Raw genomic sequence first — 22,751 nt, 5'->3', positions numbered from 1 at the left:
AACTGGAAGCAAAATAATCTTACCAATTCCATGCAACCACACTGCACTGAATCCCTCCTTTCACAAATGAACAAGGCAAATAGAGACTGGATTTGCTTTCACAAAAGACTTACTTATTCTTTTTTCATCCAACATAGGACCAGGGGAGTCCATATTGAGAAGTGCTTCAGCAGCTTCGATTGTTTCCATTGTTTCATCTCCATTATGACAAGATGCTTCAACTGAAAGCAAGAGAGGAAAATTAATTCTTAACAAGGTACAAATTAGACTTAAAGCTTAACATTAAATTTGTATCTATTTTATTCCTAGAAATAAATAAAGAAAAACTGGTAAATACGTCTTGTACTACATGAGTAGTGACAGGTTAGCTGGGGAGAAAATGCACACTTTTCATTTCATTTATTCACATGTTTAATTTCTTTAATACACTACATTTTTTGTATTAAAAAAACAAACAAACAAAACACAACAAAACCTACGCAAATTCTTTGTTACTGCCTCATCTTTCTAACCCTTCTTTCTTTGCTGACCAAGCACATACAATAAAGCACAACACGCATTAGCCCTAGGAAATACCACTATCATAAGCAATATATTACAGACAGTATCTTTTAAAAAACCAATATTGCTAATTTCTTCATATCGAGGTCCAAAGGAAGTGAATCCCATAATTACGAGATGCACACCAAAAATACCCTGTTATTCAGCCTGGAGGACAGACAAGAAAATACTCTACAGCTTCTATTAGAGAGCATATGATCTAAAGGTGTAACTGAATCCTAAACCATTCACATTCAGGGGGATTAGAGATACAGCTAGCAGCCCAGGCTCCAGGAACAAATTGGAAAGCAAAAGTAAAATACAAAAAGCAGTATGTAGGGCCAGCAAACTTTTAAAAAAATTTGACTACTGGACAATCCCTCATCAATCTCATGAGGGTGGCCACAAATCCAAAGCTCTTGAGCATTAATTTATAATTAATCTGAAGAAAAAAATAATCCAATATCATTTGCAAAATAACAGCTGTCTAAGAATATAATATGGGTTTGACTAGAAGAGTACCTTACCAGAGGATTTTTTTCAAAATAATTATAGCATGACAAATAAGTTAGATATTAATTCCAGTACCTGGTACCATAAACCTTTGGAACTGTTAAACACGTTCTTTTAGAAATTTCTCTTTGTTGGATGGAAATGCATGGGCCAAGCTTCCTTATCCTTTGACATGAATTTGAAGCTACACTGGGAAATTCACTTGCATCTACCAGAGAGGTAGAAAGGCCTGCATTAATATTCCCCCTCAATGACATCATTGAACCTCAGTTACTTTCTCTGTCCAGTAATGAGTCAGCTTCACACCCTCTCTCCCTGTTTAGCTTTGAGGAATTTGGGTGGGGCAGTGTCTGACTGACAGAGCAAGCAAAAATGCACCATAAAACACAAGAGAACACTGGACCTTGGAACATTTCTTCTTTGCATAAAAACAAGAGGTTTATGCCAGAATTTCTATGGTTTTGCGTTTGTTTTTTTTAAATAATCACACTAATAATAAAGCACCAAGCTCACTAACCAAACAATCACACAATTAATAAAACAATGCAACAAAAAGAAACCCAGTTTCACCCCAAATATGTACAGCTTCAGCAATCCTATCATTAAAAGAGGGCAAAGATGAATGAAGACATTAATGCATGAGCTCTACCTCCTCCACCTAGCTGTGACTTACGTGCAGCACATGAACCTCAGGAGCCTCCTTACCTTCTGGATTTTTTCTTGACCTTAAGTCCTACCACACCCCAAGTGCCAGAGGCTCAGGCTAAGTCAGAATGAAGGAGAGGGGTGTTGGGAACCCCTGACCCACACAACAACTCACCCTGTTGTCTACAGGAGCCCCCTGTCCTGCATAGGCATTGAGACAACTAAGGATCTGCACTTCCTGGCTGACATCTTCAAAGAAACTGAAGAAATGAGAAATGCAGAGCTGGGGAGGAGGACAGCGTGAAGAGACATGTGGACGTGCTAAGTATGGACTAAGGTCCCAGCTTGAGAAGCCACAGAGTGAGATGGAGCAACAAACAGCTGACAGTTTCGTTGTGCAGCTTGCAGGCTCAGGGAGCTCAGCCCCAGAATGTCACAGTCCCAAGAGCCAAACAGCAAAACAGGGAATGCCTGGCCAGCTGAGGAGGAAACTGAATCAAGAGCAGCCCATGCAGCCTGAAGGCACACTCATACATGGCCCAGCACTGCTGACTTGATCACTTCTGGTTCTAAGCTTTATCTGGATGGGACCTTTCCAAACCATCCATCAGCGTAACAAAGGCCACAGTAGGGATGTCTCCCCAAATATAGGCACACAGCACTGCCAAAGCAGCTGTCATCTGTTCTGACATTGTGTGACTGGATGGGAAGGTAACACTCCAGGATCCAGCGCCACTGAAGCCACCAAGTGGGGCCGGTTTACGCTGCCACATACAATTTAAAAGCCAGCAGCAGTACCCCCTGGGGCTCAGTTCTGCAGGCAGGGAGGAGGGAGCAGCCCTCAGTGGGAGCTGTGAGGAGCAAACCCTCTCACTTGCTTTCAGGTGCTGAGGTGACAGAGCAGAGCCAATCCTTCACTGAATAACAGCAGGCAGAGGTTTGCCAGCTTTACGTTGCTGTTACACTGGGTGGCTAAACATCAACCATCCCTATGCAGGACTAGTGAAAGAATTTAGAATAGTCATATAAATGACATAAAAATAGAAATCAGTATAATTTGATGCTCACAAAAAATGTAAGGAGTGCCAGCTATCTGTCTATACACGGACACAGAATGGCAAAAATAAGTTTCTAAACTACATTAATGCCCTTGCTAACACCCTTCAAGCCTCTTCTTAGATGATGACTTCTCAAGGTGGCTTGAGCCAAATGAATGTTTCCCTCTTGCTGAAAAAACAAGAGCTGTAGTTCTTTCTCCCATCTCTGCCTCTCATGATCCAAACTCTTGTCACTTAACACGAACCAGGCTTCACACTTTTTTGAGCACGCAGTGAGACAATTTAGTTTTATAGAATTATTCAAAGGACATTTTTTGGGTTTTGTTGAGTTAGCAAGTTGAATTACAAGAACTCAAGAGCTAACACAAAGTTTGGAGCACTGCACACAGGAGATGGAGCACCTCTCCTCTGTGTCCTACTAGCAGCAAGATGTTATTTTGCATCATTCAGCTTGAGACAGCACTCAGAGATAACCAACTCACCTACCAAAGGTAAGTTGGTGTCTGTTATTTTTCTCTTAATGTTGCAGAAAAGTATTCCAAACACTGGCAGATATGATACAGTCACAAATTCAAAAAGAATGGGGATGAAATAGCTTACTTGTTACACTTTGTCAAAGTCAGCTGAAAGAATGGTGGTTGGGGAGGTAATTTCTGACAAACATCAGATTACAAATGTTACCTTAATTAGGCAGAAACTAAAAAAAAAGAAAAAAAGAAAAGAGGAGAAAAGAGGGAAGCAGACATGTAAAATCAAAAAAGAGGAAAGTGAAAAGGTGGAAAGGGGAAAAGAGGGGAAAAGGAGGGGGGCAAAGGGACAGGAAAAAAAGGGGGGGGGGGCGATTGAAAAAGAAAAAGGAGGGGAAAATGGAAAACCACACCCAAAAGTAACTTCATTTTTTTTTCCCAGGGTACTCTACAAGTTCTTGTTTATCTGAGCAACGCACAAATGTAAGCCTCTGTATCTGCACACCAATTACAGCCCAGTTACCAGGTTCACTATGAATCAGCACTCACCCTTAGCACAGGGCTTGCCCAAACAGAGTTTTCTGCTCCTCTTACCGACTGGAGACAGAAACTGTCTCATCTGGAAGCTCCCTGCCCCTATCCAAAATCCTGCTTTCCCTACTCCTGCCTAGCATGTTTTCTGAGAGCTTTATGGTGCTTTCAGCAGTCCCATCTCACTCCTGTCAATTCCCAGGTGGCTGGTAGCTCAGGAGAGTGGACAACACAAGTCCTTCTCCAGGCCAAGCTAATAAGGGCTGTGCTGGCCACTGCTGTGTTTAAATTCACTGCTGCTTTTACTACAGACAAAAACAAGGACTGCAAAGCTTCAAAGTATCACCAGAAGAAATCTAATTTTGCTAAAAGTAGAAAGAGATCCATTAAATGCAGTCAGAGGCCCCTTTAACAGAACAGCTAGCTGTTAAATTTCAGCAATTGTTAACAGCAAATCTGAGTTGCCTGTTAACTGACACTGGAAAACAGAGTTTAGGAATACTGATATTTCAGAAGACCTACACATCACTCTTAATTTTCTTTTTTAAATAAGGCTTTAAAATTTGTAAGGAAAACTATCTGACTGGGGAGCTATCAGGAAAATGCTCATTGTTTTTAACCAGATGCTGCATGCAGCAGTGACTAATTTCTCTATGAAGTAACAAACCATATCCATTTCTTTTTACATCTGGCATCCCACAAACTAAAAATCCTCACAGATTAACACTATGAGGTTCTGTTTCCACCTAACTACTCCTCTGGATTTCTTTGTAGCATCAGAAATTATCATCCAAGATGCTGGACGCAACTATCATCTCTCTGCCTTCATTCTCCTACCTGACCAGCTCGGCCTGTGCCATGAATGCTGTAGCTTCACCAAATGTACAAGCCAAATGCTACTAAACTTTGAAATGCTGTACAACAACTTCTGAACTGGTTATTAAGGACCACCACCGATCTATCTAAGGACCACCACACTTCCACACTCCTCATTCAGCCTAGGGCATGGGGCATGTAAGCACAAATTTTCTGCCCTCCTCCCTCACAAAATGACAGTTTGATTAATTGTTGTCTTTCTAAATTAAACTGGCCAGACATGACAAAGTTAAAGAGAAAAAAAACAAAACAAACAAACAAACTTTAAAAATATTACATAATTCAGTCAGTTCCTCCTTTCTATGCATTTTACAGCTGTAGTCAGTTACATTAAGAAGGTAAAGAAAGTGTAGCAAATTGCACCATCTGACAAGTTGGCCTAGAACTTATTTTGCACAAAACATTACCCACTGTATTTTTCAGAGAAAAAAATTAATCAACATTCTCCTTAGACATAAAATTCCATTCAAAGACAAAAGTGCCAATTTATTTTCTTAATCACCCTTTACTACAAGACAGCTAATCATTTGAAGTCCCTAATACTGGCAACAAAGTGAATATATAAATTGCCATTGCAGTTTTTCCAGGGAAAAGTGCTTTTAAAGAGGACAGTGATAAGAGAAGTGTGCCTATTCATTATATTAAAAAAATAAAGCATGAGGATTAATGTAACTAAAAAGCTGGTAGTTAACCACCTTTCAGCAGGGTTTTACATGAAACAGATGCTTTTCTTATAGTTTTCTGCAGGTTATAATTTATGCTACAGGTAAGTAATCACCCATGTGCAATATCTGTGGTTTTGAAGGGCTGAAGCTACATCCTAGAGCTGGAAAAACCTATCCATCATTCTGCAGATTCCTAAAAATGAATTGCTTTAGTTTCAGGAGACCTACTGCTAATTTCTGTTAGTTTAGGAGAAAAGGAAAGCTTAATATATATGACAGAGTCATAAAACAGTACTGAAAAGCTGGTGACTTTAAGAAAACCCATCAAATCCTGCACATTAAGCAGCCATTTCTCTGTAATGTTTAGTCACAAAATGATGGCAGTTTTCAGTTTCGTTTTGCTGTGAACTTCAGTCTTATGAATATTTTAACATGGAATTAGTACAGTCTTTACAAAATCTGATCCTTTCTCAAAGGCATAATGTGGAAGTGACTGGAAAGGCTGGTACAATCTTCAAAAAACAAAACAATGCATTTCACTGTTGAGACCAATATACTCCATGAAGAAATACCAAGAAGGGAGTTTCAAAGAAGGGAGAAAAAAAAAAAAAAAAGATGATGAAAAATAGAGTAGGTAGGAAATTTCTGTTAGGATTAGTCCTGTTTCAGAGGCAGCCTACAGCAAGCTGGGCTTGAACCAGATCTCTTCCAAGGCAGCCTTGCAAGTCAAGTGGGCAGCTGCGGCCACAGCCGATGCTTGCCTGCAGGGGGCAGGGAGGTGACGGGGAGGGGGGCGATCCTTCCCTAGTGTCCTCACATTCTGTGGGGTGCTTTCACACCTCTGGAGCCCCGAATTCTGCCCTACTTGAGCCAGGCAGGATGGCTTCCTGTCAGAAACCAGAGGGTGAGCTGCCAGTGCTGCACACCTTGCATCCTGCTCAGCAGCTTTCAGCAATGCTGCTGGTCCTTGCCTGGCCTGTGCTCATCTGCTTTCCTTTCCTCAGAGACCCACAGCATGCACAGTAGCCAGCAGGATGGAGGGTGTGAAACAGGTAATTAGTTAACGTCTCCTTAACAATAATCTCTGCAAAGTGGCAGCTTTGGTTTTCTAAGGACTTCGCCTTTAAAGAAAACCAGATTTCTTGAACTACAATGGATGATGAGAACAATAAGGTACTTGTCTGCCTCCAAAGTATCCCAGAAACCCTTGGACACCATCGGTTACAAGGATTACGTATTTTCAGTCTCTGGCAGCAACTTGCAAACCCTTCTCATGTGACCAGCAACAACAACAAAAAAATGTTAACAAGAGAATTCACAAAAGTAGAGTTTCACAATTACTCACGCAAGTAAAAATTCACACACAATATATTACAGTGAATATGGATTCACAACAACAACCTGCTACGAAAAATTTGAGAAAATGCCAGTTGCAGTGTGAATAATTAATACGAATAGCAAGTGAATAGTTGGCAAGAGATCTCAACTTGAAATAATGTTTAAGTATGTAAAACCTTCTTGAATAATCAGCTAATTTACTTGTACGGTCACAGTCTGTTCACAGATAATTCACTACTAACGGAAAAAAAGGAGCCGTATTTATCAGATAAATCCATTTACTGAGAACCGCTCATGTCAACTCTGTGAACTGTTTCTCATGTCATGTTTTGTTAAGTTTTTGGTTTGCTTTTGGTGGTAAAAGATTGTATCCCAGTATGCCTTTGGAAATAAGATCAAAAGCATGACTGAAACCAGCAAGCTGACTCCAGCCCTGGAAACTGTCCAGGTGTGGAGCCTAATGGCTGAAAGAAGACACAGAAACAGATCCTCACTCTGTGAAGAACCTACCCCACCTTTCAGACTTGTTCTGCAAAAATGCTTCAAATCCATGTGTTCATTGAGAGGTTGTTTTTTAAAAAATATATATCTTCAAGCTTTCCTCTTGAGAATTATTTTCTCTTCGGGGCTACTTTTCCTAACAGAATTTACACAGAACATCTGTATTTTAGGTGTTAATAATTATTAGAGATTCAAAATTAATACTATGCTGAGAATACTTAGATCAGTAAGTCACACTAACATGCACATTTTATGGCTAATTATACACCCACAGGAAGCTGAAAGCAGCACATCTACTCAAGCTGCACATTCTTGCTTTTTGGTATGTATGTTTACTTAGGTACATACCAACAAATAAATAAGAGCAAACAAATCCTATGAAGGGCAAAGAAAATCCTGCTGGGACTCTGAGCAGGACTCTGTCTTAATTTCTGTTGATGACTTAAACTTTTCAGCATTATCAGCTGTGCAGCTGGGATTGCGAGCCACCTGCTAATGGTATTAATGCCATTTTCTCGGTCTTGGACAGAATTAACAGCATTCAATACTACTGTAATTTTTTTTCCTGTTGTTTTTTGTCATTAAGCTTTTTCCACCATTAGCCACAGCCATCTTGATGCAAAAACATGGCACAGAAACGCTTTTATTGCCAACCTGTGAGGGTTATATCATCATCTTCTATGATTTGTTCTTCTGCAACATCCAGGGAGCTCTCAGTGATCATGTCACTAGGTTCATCCACGCAGGTTAAGCCGGAGTAGTTGTGTAGGAGGTCTGCACTAGGAACATGCTCCACAATGACAGCAGGGAAAATAGACGGATCACCAAGCTAGGGGTGGAAAAAAGAAAATTAAAATACAGGTAGCTAGACTGCATCCCATCTAACTACTTACTGATTAATTGCACTACATCACTTGAATATTAGATTGTCAAAAGGGAGTACCAAAGAACGAGATTATTTTTAGCACATAATACCAAGTGTCTCACTGTGGGCCACAGGCTGAATTTCACTGCAGTATCTAGTACTTGACTTTACTCCACTAGGTAATACCAGACTCCTGTGATACTACTTTGCAGCATAAAAGCTGACAATACAGGGTGGCAGAGCACAGTAAGTGCTAAACTTTGCTGGCAGTAATACTGGGCAAGTGACTTGCTGGAAGCACCTTAATCTTTTGCTCTTCCTGTAAAGCTGGGGGTGGAGGAGTCCTGTGGATGTCAGGACAACAAAAAGCTTTCACAGGCCCCCAGTTTCCCACACTAGTTGAAGACTGGTATTTTAGGGAACACTTCGTACAAGAGCAAAGGGTTTAACGGGGAGTGCGTAATATATGTGCCACACTACTTCCCCTTTCTAATTCTTATGGCTTTAGTCACTTGTCATTACTTCCCCTCTGCTTTCCATCCTAAGTCTGCTTTCAGACATCATCCTCTGTCTCAACAGTTATTTTACACCAGATATAGAAGGAAAGGGGCAGCTGGGAAAACAAATCAAGCTGACCAGTAATAACAACATGCTCATTCTGAAAAGGCAACCATTCAACAGGAAGAAGTTTTCAGAAAATAACATTTACTATGGACCCAGTATTTTCCACAGCAAGTCTTTAAAAACGTATTTTGCAGGAAGAAAGTCATAGCTGCTGATACCAGAGCAGGCTCAAAGAAAGTCTAGTGTAACTGTAAGGCTCTCTCACTATAAAAATAAGTAACATTGTGAATGTGGCAAGCTTAAAAACAAGAAAACAAACCAAAAAGCTGCTAAAACATGTTTCTGAGAAAACTAGTATATATGTATATTTGGTCTCATCCTCCACAGAAGAGCACTGATACGCATGGATCAAGCAGGGTTTTTTTATTTAACCACATAAGAAAAAAAACAACAAAACAACCATATGATTATGAATTTGCTTAGGAATTGCTCATGTCTCACAATCTTGCCACTATGCACACCACCAACACCAATGGAAAATAGTATTAGAGCTATTGGCTCAACACAGACAACAGCTATAGGAGTAAGCCTCTCCTTGGGAAAGAGTCTGGAAAGAAAGTACTGGAAGTAGAAAGTGCAATGAGAATTTTTAAAAGGCAGTAATTACCACTTTAAATTGCTCTGTGTTTTGTAAAACATCTCTCAACAACAACTGTGGTAAAGGGCAATGGGGGAAAAAAGGAAGGACTAAGAAACAAAAGTAGTGTTTCTGTGGGCTTCTATCATAGACAGTCTGCTAAACAAACAAACAAAAAACCAAAACAAAAAACCAACAAAACCAAAAGCAAAGAACCCACAAATAACCTACCTACTCTTCCAAACATAAGCTTCAAAATCAAGTAACATGGTATAAAATCAATAAAAAAGATCAAAAGGCAGACCAGTTAAGGTCCTCTCATGCAAACATGTTGCCAGGTGATGGGTGTACATCAAGTTAAGCAACAGGACAGCTTCTACCCCCATACCTTTGTAGCCATCTCTCTCCAAGGCTGTCTCTTGCTTGGGCTGAGAAACCCAGAACCACCGGTGGCCAAGAGGCCTCTGCTGTTTCTCAGAAAGCATCCTGTTCACATCATGAATCCTGTTTGGTTATGGTCTCTAACAGCCCAGATCTTATTTTCTTCCAGTCAAGAGTAAACAAATAGATTTTATTAAATAAAAGCCAAATAAGTATAGAGGATAAAGCACTGTAAAAAAGAAAATAAAAATAAAATAGTGTGTACATTCAAAAAGCATTTATTTTCAATGCTATGTTTCAGAAATCAGAAGGGAGATGGTACATTGCAGCCTCATTACCAAGATAAAATTTCATGCTACAGAAATAGTTCAGCCATCCCAGTTTGAGTAATATGCCACTGTGTGTAACTTGGGATGAAGTTACATTTATCATATGCCTATATGTGTAACTACATTTTAAAAATGAAGAAAGGATGACATTCCACTTGGGTTCCTGTCACTTGCAGGCTTTGCAAGTACCTGTTCAGTATTTTCCTGAACAGTAAAAAATATGGATTTTTTTGTAGGGAAGATGCAAGTAAGACGATTTCAGTCTTCTCATCCTGCTCTAGCTCCTAGACACGAGGGCTGAAGTACATCTCACCTAACTTCAGACAGCTGTGGTGCAAACACTCGGACTTGTGCTAGTAACCCCAGGTTTCCTTCAGAACCAACTGAGAGAAACAGGTATTTCCAGGGCATAATTTCCCTGTCCAGTGTTAGGCTCCAGTGCTATGATAGGCTGAATCATACCCTAGAAACATCTATTCCTCTATGTTGACTATAAAAGGGTGGATGCACTGGGGCATCTACTTCTGATGTAGGCGTCTGTCTCTTATACTCTCATCGGCAAATGGCCAGATGCTTCCCTGCCACGTCTTCCAAGCAAGACGCTCCTTCCTCCCTGCTTCCTCTGTTGCACCAGCTTGATAGCTGCAGCATCTCCAGCAACATATTGAGTTGCCTGTGCTTAGGATAAGCCTCACATTAGTTCCTTCTGGGTAAAAAAATTACTCTGTCTTTCTCTACTTACTGATGGTCACATTACTGACTTGGCCTCCAAGAGGCAAAACCACCTCCAGCACTGCTGTTACTCTTTACTGAGGACAAGACACAAAAAGCTGTTTTAGAATAATAAATTAAACAGATAAACCAAACTGATTATCACAAGTTTTCAGCTCAGTTTTTCAAAGCCCTACTTATACTACACCTATAGTCGTGCCCCTGCTGTGAAATCTAATTACAAAAGTTAAACATCCACTTGTTACTGAAACAGACTTCACTGCTGACCAAAATGTTTCCCATGCTGCTGAACAGTCATATTGTCATGCATTTTGGCAGCAGCTGGTTTGATCCATGTGATCAGATGTGATCTGCTCTGCAAGGCTGAACCGTATTTTGACCATGTCTAGAAACAATCATCATACAGATATTCTGACAAGGTCACTGCCTACAGGCAGCGAAACCCCCATGGCAGGAGAATACAGGGGCACTCAGTCTGTACCAGACCATCGAGGAGCTTGCTGACACACTGAACTTCCACAAGACAGCAGATGAACAGGAAAGCCTTCACTCATGGTAAGACACTCTAAGTGTAGTTTTCTTTAAAATTAATAACAGTTTTGAGCTTTCACTTCTTGTGGCCTTTTGTTTTAAAAACATGGTTACACCTACTTCCAACTCATGCCTTATGGAAGTAAAAAATACGAATTTTCTTTCCTGCCACCATGGTGAAAAGGAAAGGCTGGAAAAAATATATAATATGCTTCCAGGAAGAAAAGCATTCATGCAACTGCAAACAAATCTGATTTGAAATGCATTTTTGCAGAAACCTTCAAGGCTTTTTTGTACAATATTCGCAATTACTTATGGTTTCATTAACAAGCATTTAATTGTTTTAGAAGCTACTACTAATGTATGCTGATGTATATATATGACTGATGAGAGGTAAAATCTCATCTCAGTGCCTCTGTAATGCTCCTGATTTCATTGAAAACACCTGAATCCCAACTGAGAGCCAAACTAAAACTTCCTGTAGCCTGGTTACTGTCAAATAGAATAACTCTGTGTGTGTGTAGAACTGCAGAAGAGCCCAGGTTTGCTACAGGTTCCTTTGATGTTACTGTATAATGAGAATTACACACAGGGAAAACAATACTAAATTAAGGAGTAGAAGGTAGAATTCCCGTTAAGACAACTTTAAATTACCTAATAGCAAGCCCACAAAATAATTTATTTCTAATACAAATGTGGTTCTACATGCACTAACAAAAACAAAGAGTGCAAAGTATCCCAAAATTTCAAAAACAGGCCCAGTTTGAAATGTCAGCAATGATTTTTGAGAAATTAATATGTAAGTCCATAGAAAAATAAGTTATGTTATTTTTTCCTTTGGCCTACTTCTGATGTTTCATCTTTCTTATGCAAAATACACTTAAAATACAACATCCTAGCTGTGTCAAAGCTTTGGCTTGGCTTCAGTGCATCTCCTATGTCTGGTGGACACTTAAAGGAGTTGACCTACTGTGAAATCTTCTCAAGTCTTAGACACTGAATTCCTCACAGTGTAGTTTATCTGCAAACCAACCCTGTAGACCAACCTTTTACAATCTGGAGGAGTGCAAAGCTTCAGGCAGATGCTGAAGTGCATGGAGGGTCCCATGAGCAGGTCCCTGAAATGATCAGTCATGCTCCATGACGCCCTGTAAAGGGAACCCTGCCCTCCTCCAGGGGCCAAAGGCAGCCATCTTCCTTCCTGCACTTAAAATCTTCTTGGGAGTTTGACATGCTGACAAGGTGTTTCTTTATTTCTCTGACAGTTTTATCACTAGGTGCCACCAACTGACCAAAGACCAAAACACCATCCTGGCTGTGGAAATGGAAAATAAAAGAGGGATTTCTTCTTTGGAGGTACTGCTTTCTCATACTACGAGTCCTCTAAGGGGGAAAACCTGTCCCAGGAATATAGTGACTAGCTTCTAACCTGATGTGGAATAAATTTTGTGCAAGTGATGAGTGGGAAGAAAAGCATGTGATAGACAGGAGCAGGGAAAAGCTACATGGGGAAAAAAAAAAGAAAGAAAAAGGAGAAAAAGAAACCACATTTTAACAGAGCAACAGAATTCTGACTTGCAATACAGTTTAGGATTAAAAAATCCTCAAACCTAAACAAAACTAGGCAAAGTGACCTTGGTGACTAGAAAATAGTCTTCCGTTTTCTTTTGCTGAAGTTCCTGTACCAACAGCAGAGGCAGCCTCTTGACTTTAAAGGCATTCCCATGGCCAGCAGCTGAGAAGTTAGCAAGTTTCACAGAGGGATGCTGGAACTAGAAAAAGGCCACTTGCTCTCCTGAGGAGACAACCTCATTGTACAGCTCTGGAGCTCTCAGCACAGGAAGGACATGGAGCTGTTGGAAGTGTCCAGAGAAGGGCCACCAAGATGATCAAAAGCCTGGAGCACCTCTGCTATGAAGACAGGCTGAGAGAGTTAGGGCTGTTCAGCCTGGAGAAGAGAAGGCTCCCTGGAGACATTAGTGGCCTTCCAGTACCTGAAGGGGCTACAGGAAAGCTGGGGATGGGCTTTTCACCAGAGAGAACAGTGATGGGAAAAGGGGTAATGGTTTTAAACTGAGAGAAAGGAGATTTAGGTTAGACATCAGGAAGAAATTCTTTACCATGAGGGTAGTAAGGTACTGGAATAGGTTGCCTAGCAAGGTTGTTGATGCCCGGCTTCCTGGAGGTGTTGGTCCAGGTTGGATGAGGCTTGTGCAGCCTGGTCTAGCATGAGATGTCCCTGCTTATAGCAGCGGGGTTGGAACCTGATGATCTTTAAGGTCCCTTCCAACCTTAACCATTCAATGATTCTATGATTATGGATCTCACAAAAATTTCCTGAAAGTCTTCAGAAAACTACAAGTGGATAAGGGAAGGACTTTCTGTAGGAATTGGAAATAGAAAAAAAAATATAGACCTTGGCCTTGACCAGGTGAGTTTATGTTTCAGAAAGTCCATGGCAATACAAGAGAATGTGGAAGAGGAAACCAAGCTATGAGAAGATAGTACATAAGTCATGGCCCAAAATAAGGGCTTGGTCCCCCCTTCCTCAGAAGAAGAGAAGAGAGAAACTTCCGTCAGAGATACAGAAGGTATCTTCAGGCACAGCTTGCTATAGACATCAGAGCTACTTGAGAAAGCACCTGTTGGCACAGAACAGTCATGCTGGGAACCCTGGTACCATTTAAAACTTCTTAGAATGGATCTGTCCTCTGTGGCTGCTTTTATTCAGCTTTTTACATCAAGAATGATCAAATATCACACTAAGTTAACAAAGGACTAAATGAAAAGACATCGAGAGGTGAAGCTGCAGTCAAGAAAAAAAGCAATTTTAGAAAGCAGCACTAACTCAGCCAAAGGCTGTAGGAACTCCTGCCCAATTTTATGTGTGTAGTCTCTCTTGTATAAAAAGGAGAAAAGAGGGGGGGTGGGGAGAGGGGATGCAAGCTCTCTATTTAACCAGAACCTCTGATATGTAGTAGCAGCCAGTCAGGTTATTAGTAGTACTAGTGCAAGCCACTTGTTCTCTTCTCAAAATTACAGTGATGTTTTCATCCTATTTCTTCCTCACCATACATGCACAATCTGATAAATGAACCCTCAAAGAAAAAAAAATAAATCATTATTTTCAAAACTGAAAAGGATAGAGCTGATAAGAGAGAGACTTTCCTGTTCACATAGGGCCACATGATTGAGTTCCTCCCACTGGTGTCTGCCACTGGCTGAATGCTTAAACGAATGCATGTGGACTTATGAAGCAAATGCACTACTCATAATTTATGGTTGTTTAACCAAGACTTAAAAAAAAAACTTTTTTTTTTTCTTTTAAATAGCCATTATGAGTTCCCTGAAACACTGACCATAGTTGCCTTCTGGACCCCAAACCTCACCCCACAGTTCTTCCATGTCCTGACAGCTCTTGGCACAACAGGGCTCTAGGCAAAACTTTGACAAGAAGAAAAGTACCAAAGTTTTTTCAATGCAGGCTTTTGGTGGCATAAAAAAAAAATAATTAACCAAAGACCAGTTAACTGACACCTATGTATAAGACATCAGCTTTTGTATACTGACAAAGCTCAGAAACTGCTTTTGACCAGCACAACACGCTTCCAGAGCTAAATTTTTTGCAAAGTACACAAATTGTGTTATCTATCCCTAAATACAAGTTATCTGGGCAGAACTGAAAACTTCTGGAGTAGCAATAGTGATAGCTCCTACGTTGTAAGAAGCAGATCACCCAAGTATACACATAATCTATCTTTTGGGGTTAATGTTATAATATAAATCTTTGTCTGAATCTTACTTCAGCTTCCCAGATATTTTCCTATGCAGGATTCCTTTTCTACAGCTGAGTATTTAAGATACTCCTTTGTGCATCCAGCTAGCTGGCTACCTGTATCTTTTTTCTGCACTAAGGTAACCCAATGATTTAAGAGGACCTTGCATCTGACTGCTTGCAGCAATGGACTTTCTGCTGTGCACTCTCTCTCTTTGGTCTTTCACATCCCTGATTTCATCCCCTATAGGGTATGCTACAGGACACCCTCTTTCTTAATATGGAGTAGGATTTATTAACTGAGGGGGTTATGAGGGCCAAAGGGTAAGGTAAATGCCAAGGTTTGGTTTGTTCTATGACTGGGGAAAGCTCTGTTTAGGGAAGTTTTACTGGCCTGTTGAGTGCTCTTTAATATTTTTAAAGTTTTTCAGGTAAGCATCTGAAGAAATTGCAAGAGGCAGTCTGCATAGCTAAACTGAACAAAACCATGTTTGTTTACATTTTCCCGTCCAGAAACCACACTGAAGTAGCCCTCCTCATCTCAACTCTCCCCTCTCCCATTGCCTTGTAAAGTAAAACCAGCAATGAACAACAAACAGAGGTAATAAATAAGGTTTGTTTCCCACTATGTTCGTGCAATTCCCATATCTAAATCCCCAGGCTGCCACAAGCTCTGGAAAAATACAGGGAAGGAAGTTACATTACTAGTTCCACCCAAAACTGAGTTAGCACTTTAGACAGACAACATTCAGTTCATTGAAATGATCGCATGACTCTGACAGCCAAAATGGGCAACTGACCCAGCCACATATTAGGCCTTACAGAAAACCCAGAGACAAGACTACAAAGCCAAAAGTACTTTTGAAATAGAGAAAGAGAAATGCTTTTCACATTCACAAACAGAGGAACAGTTTGTTGTGGCACTTCTCCGTCTTTTAAGAACTGCCTCTCTACAGTACCAAGGCATTTAATTCCTTGTTAATAAATACAATACTCTACTATTAACCACCACCTGTAGAGGACCTGAATGATTTTTACAATAGGAATCCTTTACTGAAGCCTCAGGGCTCACAGGATGTGATTTAAATAATCAACACCTAACTGAGAGCCTCCCCACGTAGAAACAGACATATTTTCCCTGCAGTGTGAAATAAACTGATTTTAATTACTTTGAAGCTCATTTCTGAATAGCTGGCATACAGTAACAATTGAGAAACTAACCTGTAAAAAGCAGTGAGAAGGTACCTACTGCTCCTTTCTAGTCATCTGTAGAGTGACTGTTATTTTTATGCAGAATTTAATCCTAGTACATTAGGAATGTTAAAACTACTGCCAAATATCAGAACTTGGGAAATTCTGTATCACAAATGGATGGATTCTGCTGGCACAAATAAGCAGCACAGGAAAAACATTTTCAGAGGAGGATGTCTCTGCAAAACTGCAGAAGCTAACACATTTCAACCAATTTCTGTTCTGCCCTGCCCATGCAAATTACAGGAAGCAACAGGAAGCTTTTGAAATAGCACAAAGATCTGGTGCAACAATAATGACCTCAATGTTTGCTTTTTTGTGTTTTACACCACACTTTTCCCCTATGTTTTTGTAATATTCCTAGCACCAACTTGGTGTGAATGTGGCTTTGTAAGCCATCCCATACCTGCTGCTCATCCTCCATGACGTTGCTGGCAAACTCAAAGACGAGTTCATTCTGCTGTACAACTGCTGCCATAATAATGCATTCCCAGGTCTCAGCTCCACATATGAAGAAAGATGTTCTCGAATGCTAAAGAACAGAGACAGTCGCTGAGGTCCAGCAGGGCAGAAAGGCAGGATCACAAAATGAAGCAAGTATTGGTGTTCGTATTTCTTGGATCTTCAGTGTTTCTGGGTTCTTCTCAAAGGGAAATGAACTGGGGGGAATCCTTGCCTGAGTTGTTCTTCCCACCTCAATAGCCTTTAACCACTGTGGAGGGAAAAAAGGAAAAGGTTATAATTAAGAAATGATTGCTTTAGCTATGTCAAATAGTAGCAGCCACAATACAGCTTGCTCCAAACTTTAACTGTTCTATCTAACTCCAAGGAAATCAGACACCTTTGTATCTTCAGAGCTATTACTGGTTAATATATGTGAATTTTCATTTCCTTAAAATAAAACTGTTTCAGGAAGACATCAGTTTCAGTGTTTCATATTAAAAGCATGAGACTAAGAGAAAGTTACGGAAGTTACCAAAAAGAATATTAATCTTTTAATTTGATTCATATACACATTTTTCACAGTCATTAATAACTCTCATCTTTAAGGTATATTTGAAGTAAAAATACAAAAGCCAGGCTGACCTACTCAGCTGTAGGATATCTCAAGTATATCACCTTTCTTCTTCACACACAGTTGAAATTTAGTGAAGTTGTTATTTCACAAGTAAAATGCTCTAGATCTTGATTCCCACAGTGTCAAACAGATGAAACCAGTAAACAAATTCTTTATACAATTCAGAGAGTCCCCGCGTTCCAACACGAAGCAGATCTTCAGCTTCTTGTTAAAAATGCACCGTAAACGTATCCTTATCTCTACCACAGGCTCGCAAGCAGCCGGAAGGAAACAGCACTGACCACGTCATGGCAAATTAGAAGAGGCAAAAAAACTGCACAGTACAATAGCAAAGAAAAAAAAAAGTATCCCGAACTATGGAATGTAAACAGCTTCACTGAAGGGATGCATGCCTACAGCTCCCACGTTCTCATTTACTCATCAGCACATGAGGTAAACATGGTTAACGTGGGATTATGAAGAAATGTGGTGCAGCACTTCTGGGAAAAAAGGCATAAAATGTAATATTTTTATACAACTAAGGTGCCTTAAAAACCTTACTGTTTCACAAGAATAACAAAATCAGGTGCCTAAAAGTAGGAACCTAAGGGAGCACACGCTGGTGCCCAGGAATTTAAATCCCTCTGTTTTTAAGGAAGCGAAATGTGTGCCTAGCGTTTTCTCAAAAATTCGTTAAACTGCCTTTGATTAAGGGCTGCTGTGACCGAAGAATATGGGGCACAGGTCTAACACATATCCATCCTGACTGAGCCCCCCAGGAAAGCCTCTGGGCCAGTTCAGTGCTTTTGGCAAGGATTAACATCTGCCTTCGTACAGGTGATTTAACTTTGCCTTGTTTTTGCAGTAGGCTGAAACTCGAAAAAAAATGAAGGGCATCTCCCTCTCCCTGATGCCAAGCAATTTGATTAGGGAGGATCATGTCACAGGCTCATACTCCCTCACTCTAGGAAATGTAACAGCTGTTTTTTCCCATATAGATTGTAGTATTCCCAAATTCCTGAGTAGTGATGGCAGGGCATTCAAGCATTTAAGTCACTAGATCCTACCCTTCTAATAAATCAGGAAACTCGAGGTTATGCAAACAGTAGAAGCTCCCCAACTTCCAAAGTGTGCTTTAATTAGCTGTTAAAGGATTTCTAAGAGTAGCCACAACCCTAACTAGAGAATATTTGAATTAATGAAAGCTACATGCACAGAGAAGGTTGTGCTTTGGGAACCATTACTGTTCGACCTCAGCTCTTGCCATTTTGCAGGATGACTTGAATAGTTACAAGGCTTTCTCCAAAATTCAGCAGGGCTGTGGCAGTGAAATCATTTCATGTAACCATGTAATCCCAGGTAACTTCCCTAAATTTAACTACTTGGCCTCACCTTTAAGAGGATAACAATGTTATTAAAAAGTTACATGCCAGTACAGTGGGACTAACACCAGCTTGTCCTCTTCCAGACTTACTCGTTTTGTATGCCAGCCTGAAAATAAAGTACATAGCCAGGAAATGGGTCAGCAAATGTCAATAGGGACATGTCAGCTCTTTCAGAAGAGAGGACAGGTATGGAAATTTATTTAAGTACAACTTCTGGTTTGTTACTGCCTAGAAATAAATTATAACTCTCCAATAAAATGAAATAATAATATTTGAAGTTACTCTCTTCAATCAGTGAAGGGTAATTCCAAAGGATAACTGGCTAAATACAAGAACCTCCTCAGCTTCCAAATGGAGAATTATTTTTAAATGGGATTAAGCTAACTGTTCAGGGAGAACCAGAGGCAGAATACAGCAAGGGCTTATAATCCTCTCCATTATGCTAATTGCGGGCTCATGTGTGAAGAAAGAGTACAACTTCTTGAGGTCCAGTAACTTTCTAAGGTCAGGAACAATTAATAATGCCAAGGTAAAATCAGGATAAATGAAGTGTCAAGAGATGTGGGCTACCTAGTAAGCTCATGAAGTACAAGGAAAACTGGAGGTATGGCCACCATGAGACAGATCTTAAAAGGACCCTGAGTGCTTTGGAAACTGGTCTATTCTTCCATGAGTGCCAGACCATTATTCTGTAAAATATCTAAATGCATAACATCCAAAAGCTGTGGCAGTAAACTTATTAAAAACCATAAAGAGGTATTTCCTTATTTTCTTAAAAAAACAACAACAAACAAACAAAAACCACAACAATAAAACCCTGAATGCAAAACTAATCATCATGACTTAATATCATTTTAGAGACTGCAGCAGTGTAATGCATTTGAACCCCAAGGAATATGGACAAGCACTACTTAGAATAGTCAAATTTTTTTTTACTATTTTTAAGTTCCCAGTCATCTGTTATTGTTGCAGGAACAGGTATTTCAAAGCTGTTTTATGAATCTTGCACCACAGTGACGCAGTAATGTACGACTATATAGCAGACTGTTCCTTCCTCCTAAACACACCTCCTCTCCCCAAACCACCAAGGAATCTAGAAATGATGCCTTCTTCTTACAAGAAAAGACCCATCTAACCACAACATCATGACCAAAGTCAAAGAAAAGTGAGAGAACAGGCTTTAGTGGGCTTTTATATCTAACCTTATAAAGGTTAGGCTCTCATTATGTACAGGAAATTTTTCATTACTTCTTTAGCAGGACGCAGTAATAGCAAATGATCTACTGGGCAACAATAGCACGGCAAAAACATGCAAAAGTACTTTCCTTTAACCCACATCACACTCTGACATACAGAAAACAAAAGCAGCTTTTCACAGAAGTCAGCACAGCTCTCAACCAGCTATATTTTCCTCCGCATCTATTTTTATAAACCATGCTTTCATTATTCCAAGTATCACAGGATCCTGCTGTCTATAGGCTAACACAAACATGACTTTTGTTTTTTATATATAATGTTAGTTATCTCCCCACCTGATTTTATGTACACCTGTGAGTAGAAAATTAATTATTTGCAGACAGCATAAAATGTGTAAATTGTATTCACATGCACAATAAGCTTGACTACATACAAATAGTTCTAAGAGAAAGGGAACCCAGTATATATTACCATAAAATTTACATCAAATTTTCAGTACTGCAAAATAAGTAAGGTTGCTTACATTTTTAGTACATTTTGTACAAACTTATTACAAAAAGCAATATTAAGACACAGTAATATAAATTAAAATCTTAATTTTGGTTAATCCTCGAAATTGAGCATACAAATAGATTATTTCAACCCCTCTTGGAAATTCCCTGCCTCTACTGATTTCAACATCTAGAAATAACCTCCTCCATCAGTCTGTCAAAAAAGACAACCAGCCAGGTTAACCCTTAGTACATTGCTACTCTGGTGTCCCGGAAGACACATTGTAGGACTCCTTCCAGCTGGGCATCATAACTATTTTCCCCACCACTCTTCACCACATATACCCTGCATTTAAACCTAGCCAGTTCAACAAAACTCATAAGGAATTCCTCCAGAACCAACATTTTTTGTTCCAGCAGTCAAGTTACAATACTGCAACTAGGCTCCAACTTGGAAGTAACAAATCCACAATTTCTCCTTCAGCTCCTGACAATATGTGCCAACATAGCCCAATCCTGCCTTAGTGTTCAAGTGGTGTAAAGCAGAACACTGGAATAACAAGCGGCACCACACCCGAGTGGGTAGCACCCATCAAAGTGCCAGGCACAAACCCAAACATTTGCTACAGAAGCTCAGCTGCAAACTAGGAAAGCTCAAGTCTTAGTACTAAGAGCATCCCAGCTGTGTGGAAAGATGTCTCCAGCAAGCTGCTGGTTCCAGTCCATCTAAAGATGACTGTTATCATCCTGCACAGCCTTTTTTTGGGTGAAATTACTAAGATCATTTGTACATTTAAAATTAAGAACCAGCTTAGCTGCTTCAAGATTCAAATGCAGATCTGAATCTTCAGTTACTGCTGATACAGCTCAGCTCATTTAGCATGGGGACAAATGACCTGCAATTGAAATTTCCCAATTATTTTCTACGACAGTCTGCAGCATTAGTTCTAGCCTAGGAGTGTGAAAGTTGTCATTTAACAGAAATGCAACGCTGAACTCTTTTATCAGCGCCATCTTGGATGCAGGAGGAAGTGGGAAGTGACAAGAGAAAGGGAAGAATAAAGATATCACCTGGAAATTTTGGACTAAAAGACTGAAAATCATCCCAGGTGAGGTCAGACAATCATATGGGTACTAACAGCATGAATTCGCTCAAGTTTCTAACTCCTTTCTGCCAGTGGAGGTTAAGGACGGATCAAGCCAGAGCCAGTTCACCCTCTGCAGAGTCATGTCTTTCTAAGATACTGTACAAGTAACATATCATAGAGTCTGCTTACCTTAAAAAGAGTGGAAAAGGTAAATAATATCACAGTTCTTATAATGCAGAAATCCCAAACCCATGACAATCTTCTTTATGCATGAGCCACACTGGACATAAATGCTAACAATAAAGTCTACAGTGGCATTCTTCATTAATTGATTACTATGATTAGAATGATTACTATTCAGTAATATTAATAATTTGCACACTACAGGAGCTTTGAACCACATCCTTAGACATAGGGCACCTGCAGTTAGCAAAATGACAACCAAGAAGAACAATGTTACTTGGCATGAGAAGTTTCTGAAGTATCAGTACTTCAACTGCTCACGCAAATGAAAGAAGATAGGAAAACAACACTGTAAGGAAGTATCACTGAGGAAGGAAAGAAACAACATGAGGAACAGCCTGAAATCTGAAAGCACCCAAGTTGCCTAGGGGAAACTGTGCAAAAAGTAGCTAACATAAGTCAACAGGGTGACCTTTGCTGAGCTTTTGTTAAGGACAAAGAAATCATCAGTATCAATAAATCTCTGTTTTGCAGCCAGGCTGAAAACCAGCCTATGTCACCACAGACTCAGAGTACTTATATAGCAAGGAGGACAGAGAAGGCTCATCTGTTACATATAAACAAGGATTAAAAGAAACAACAACAACAACAAGGAATAAGCACACAATTCGGACAATATGAAAGAAGATAAACGAACCTCACTTCTCTAAATATCACATAAAAGCACTTTTACTCCAAAGAGAGCAGAAAGCACACATGCAAGCAACAAGATCTTTGCCATCACCAAAAAAATTACATTTTCAATGAAGTTTTGTTTTACTTCGGTTTTGTTGTTTCATTTGTTTGGCAACTACCTCTTTTAGCCTGAATATAATACAAGGCAAGATTCCTCTCCACATTATTAACAATGACTCCAGTATTGTTTACAGCCTCTTCCACTCCTGAAAACCTTCCTTTTATCATCTCTCCCACGTCCCCTGATACTTTTTAAGTCCCTTTTATTTAGCACATTTATATAAGACAGCTGCTGTACACAAAACCCCCCCAGCAACCCAGCAGAACGTTACTGGGAAATCTGAAGAGAATTACAGTGTGGTTGAGGCTTTTTCCCCCCTCTGTATCCTCTCCTGCCAGCATGCTCAATGTGTAAA

General features: G+C 39.9%; 1 protein-coding gene across 8 annotated transcripts in view; it reads right to left on the bottom strand.

The window, feature by feature from the left end:
- Positions 1-22,751, bottom strand: part of ELF1 (E74 like ETS transcription factor 1) — an 86,420-nt gene that overhangs the window by 21,433 nt on the left and 42,236 nt on the right. For 6 of the 8 annotated variants that reach the window (XM_051619677.1, XM_051619703.1, XM_051619670.1 and 3 more), the window contains exons 2-4: positions 16,606-16,911; positions 7,789-7,963; positions 114-221 (exon numbers count right to left, since the gene is read on the bottom strand). In XM_051619677.1, the coding sequence (XP_051475637.1) occupies positions 114-221; positions 7,789-7,963; positions 16,606-16,677 (355 nt within the window). In that variant the 5' untranslated portion in view covers positions 16,678-16,911. Of the gene's footprint in view, positions 1-113; positions 222-7,788; positions 7,964-9,588; positions 9,811-16,605; positions 16,912-17,285; positions 18,420-22,751 lie in introns of those variants that run through there. The other 2 variants (XM_051619714.1, XM_051619661.1) reach the window with 2 other exon arrangements.

The sequence above is a fragment of the Apus apus genome, chromosome 1, assembly GCF_020740795.1.
Source record: "Apus apus isolate bApuApu2 chromosome 1, bApuApu2.pri.cur, whole genome shotgun sequence".
Lineage (NCBI taxonomy): Eukaryota > Metazoa > Chordata > Aves > Apodiformes > Apodidae > Apus > Apus apus.
The sequence above is the reverse complement of the archived record's forward strand: the minus strand, read 5'-3'. Positions and strand labels throughout refer to the sequence as shown.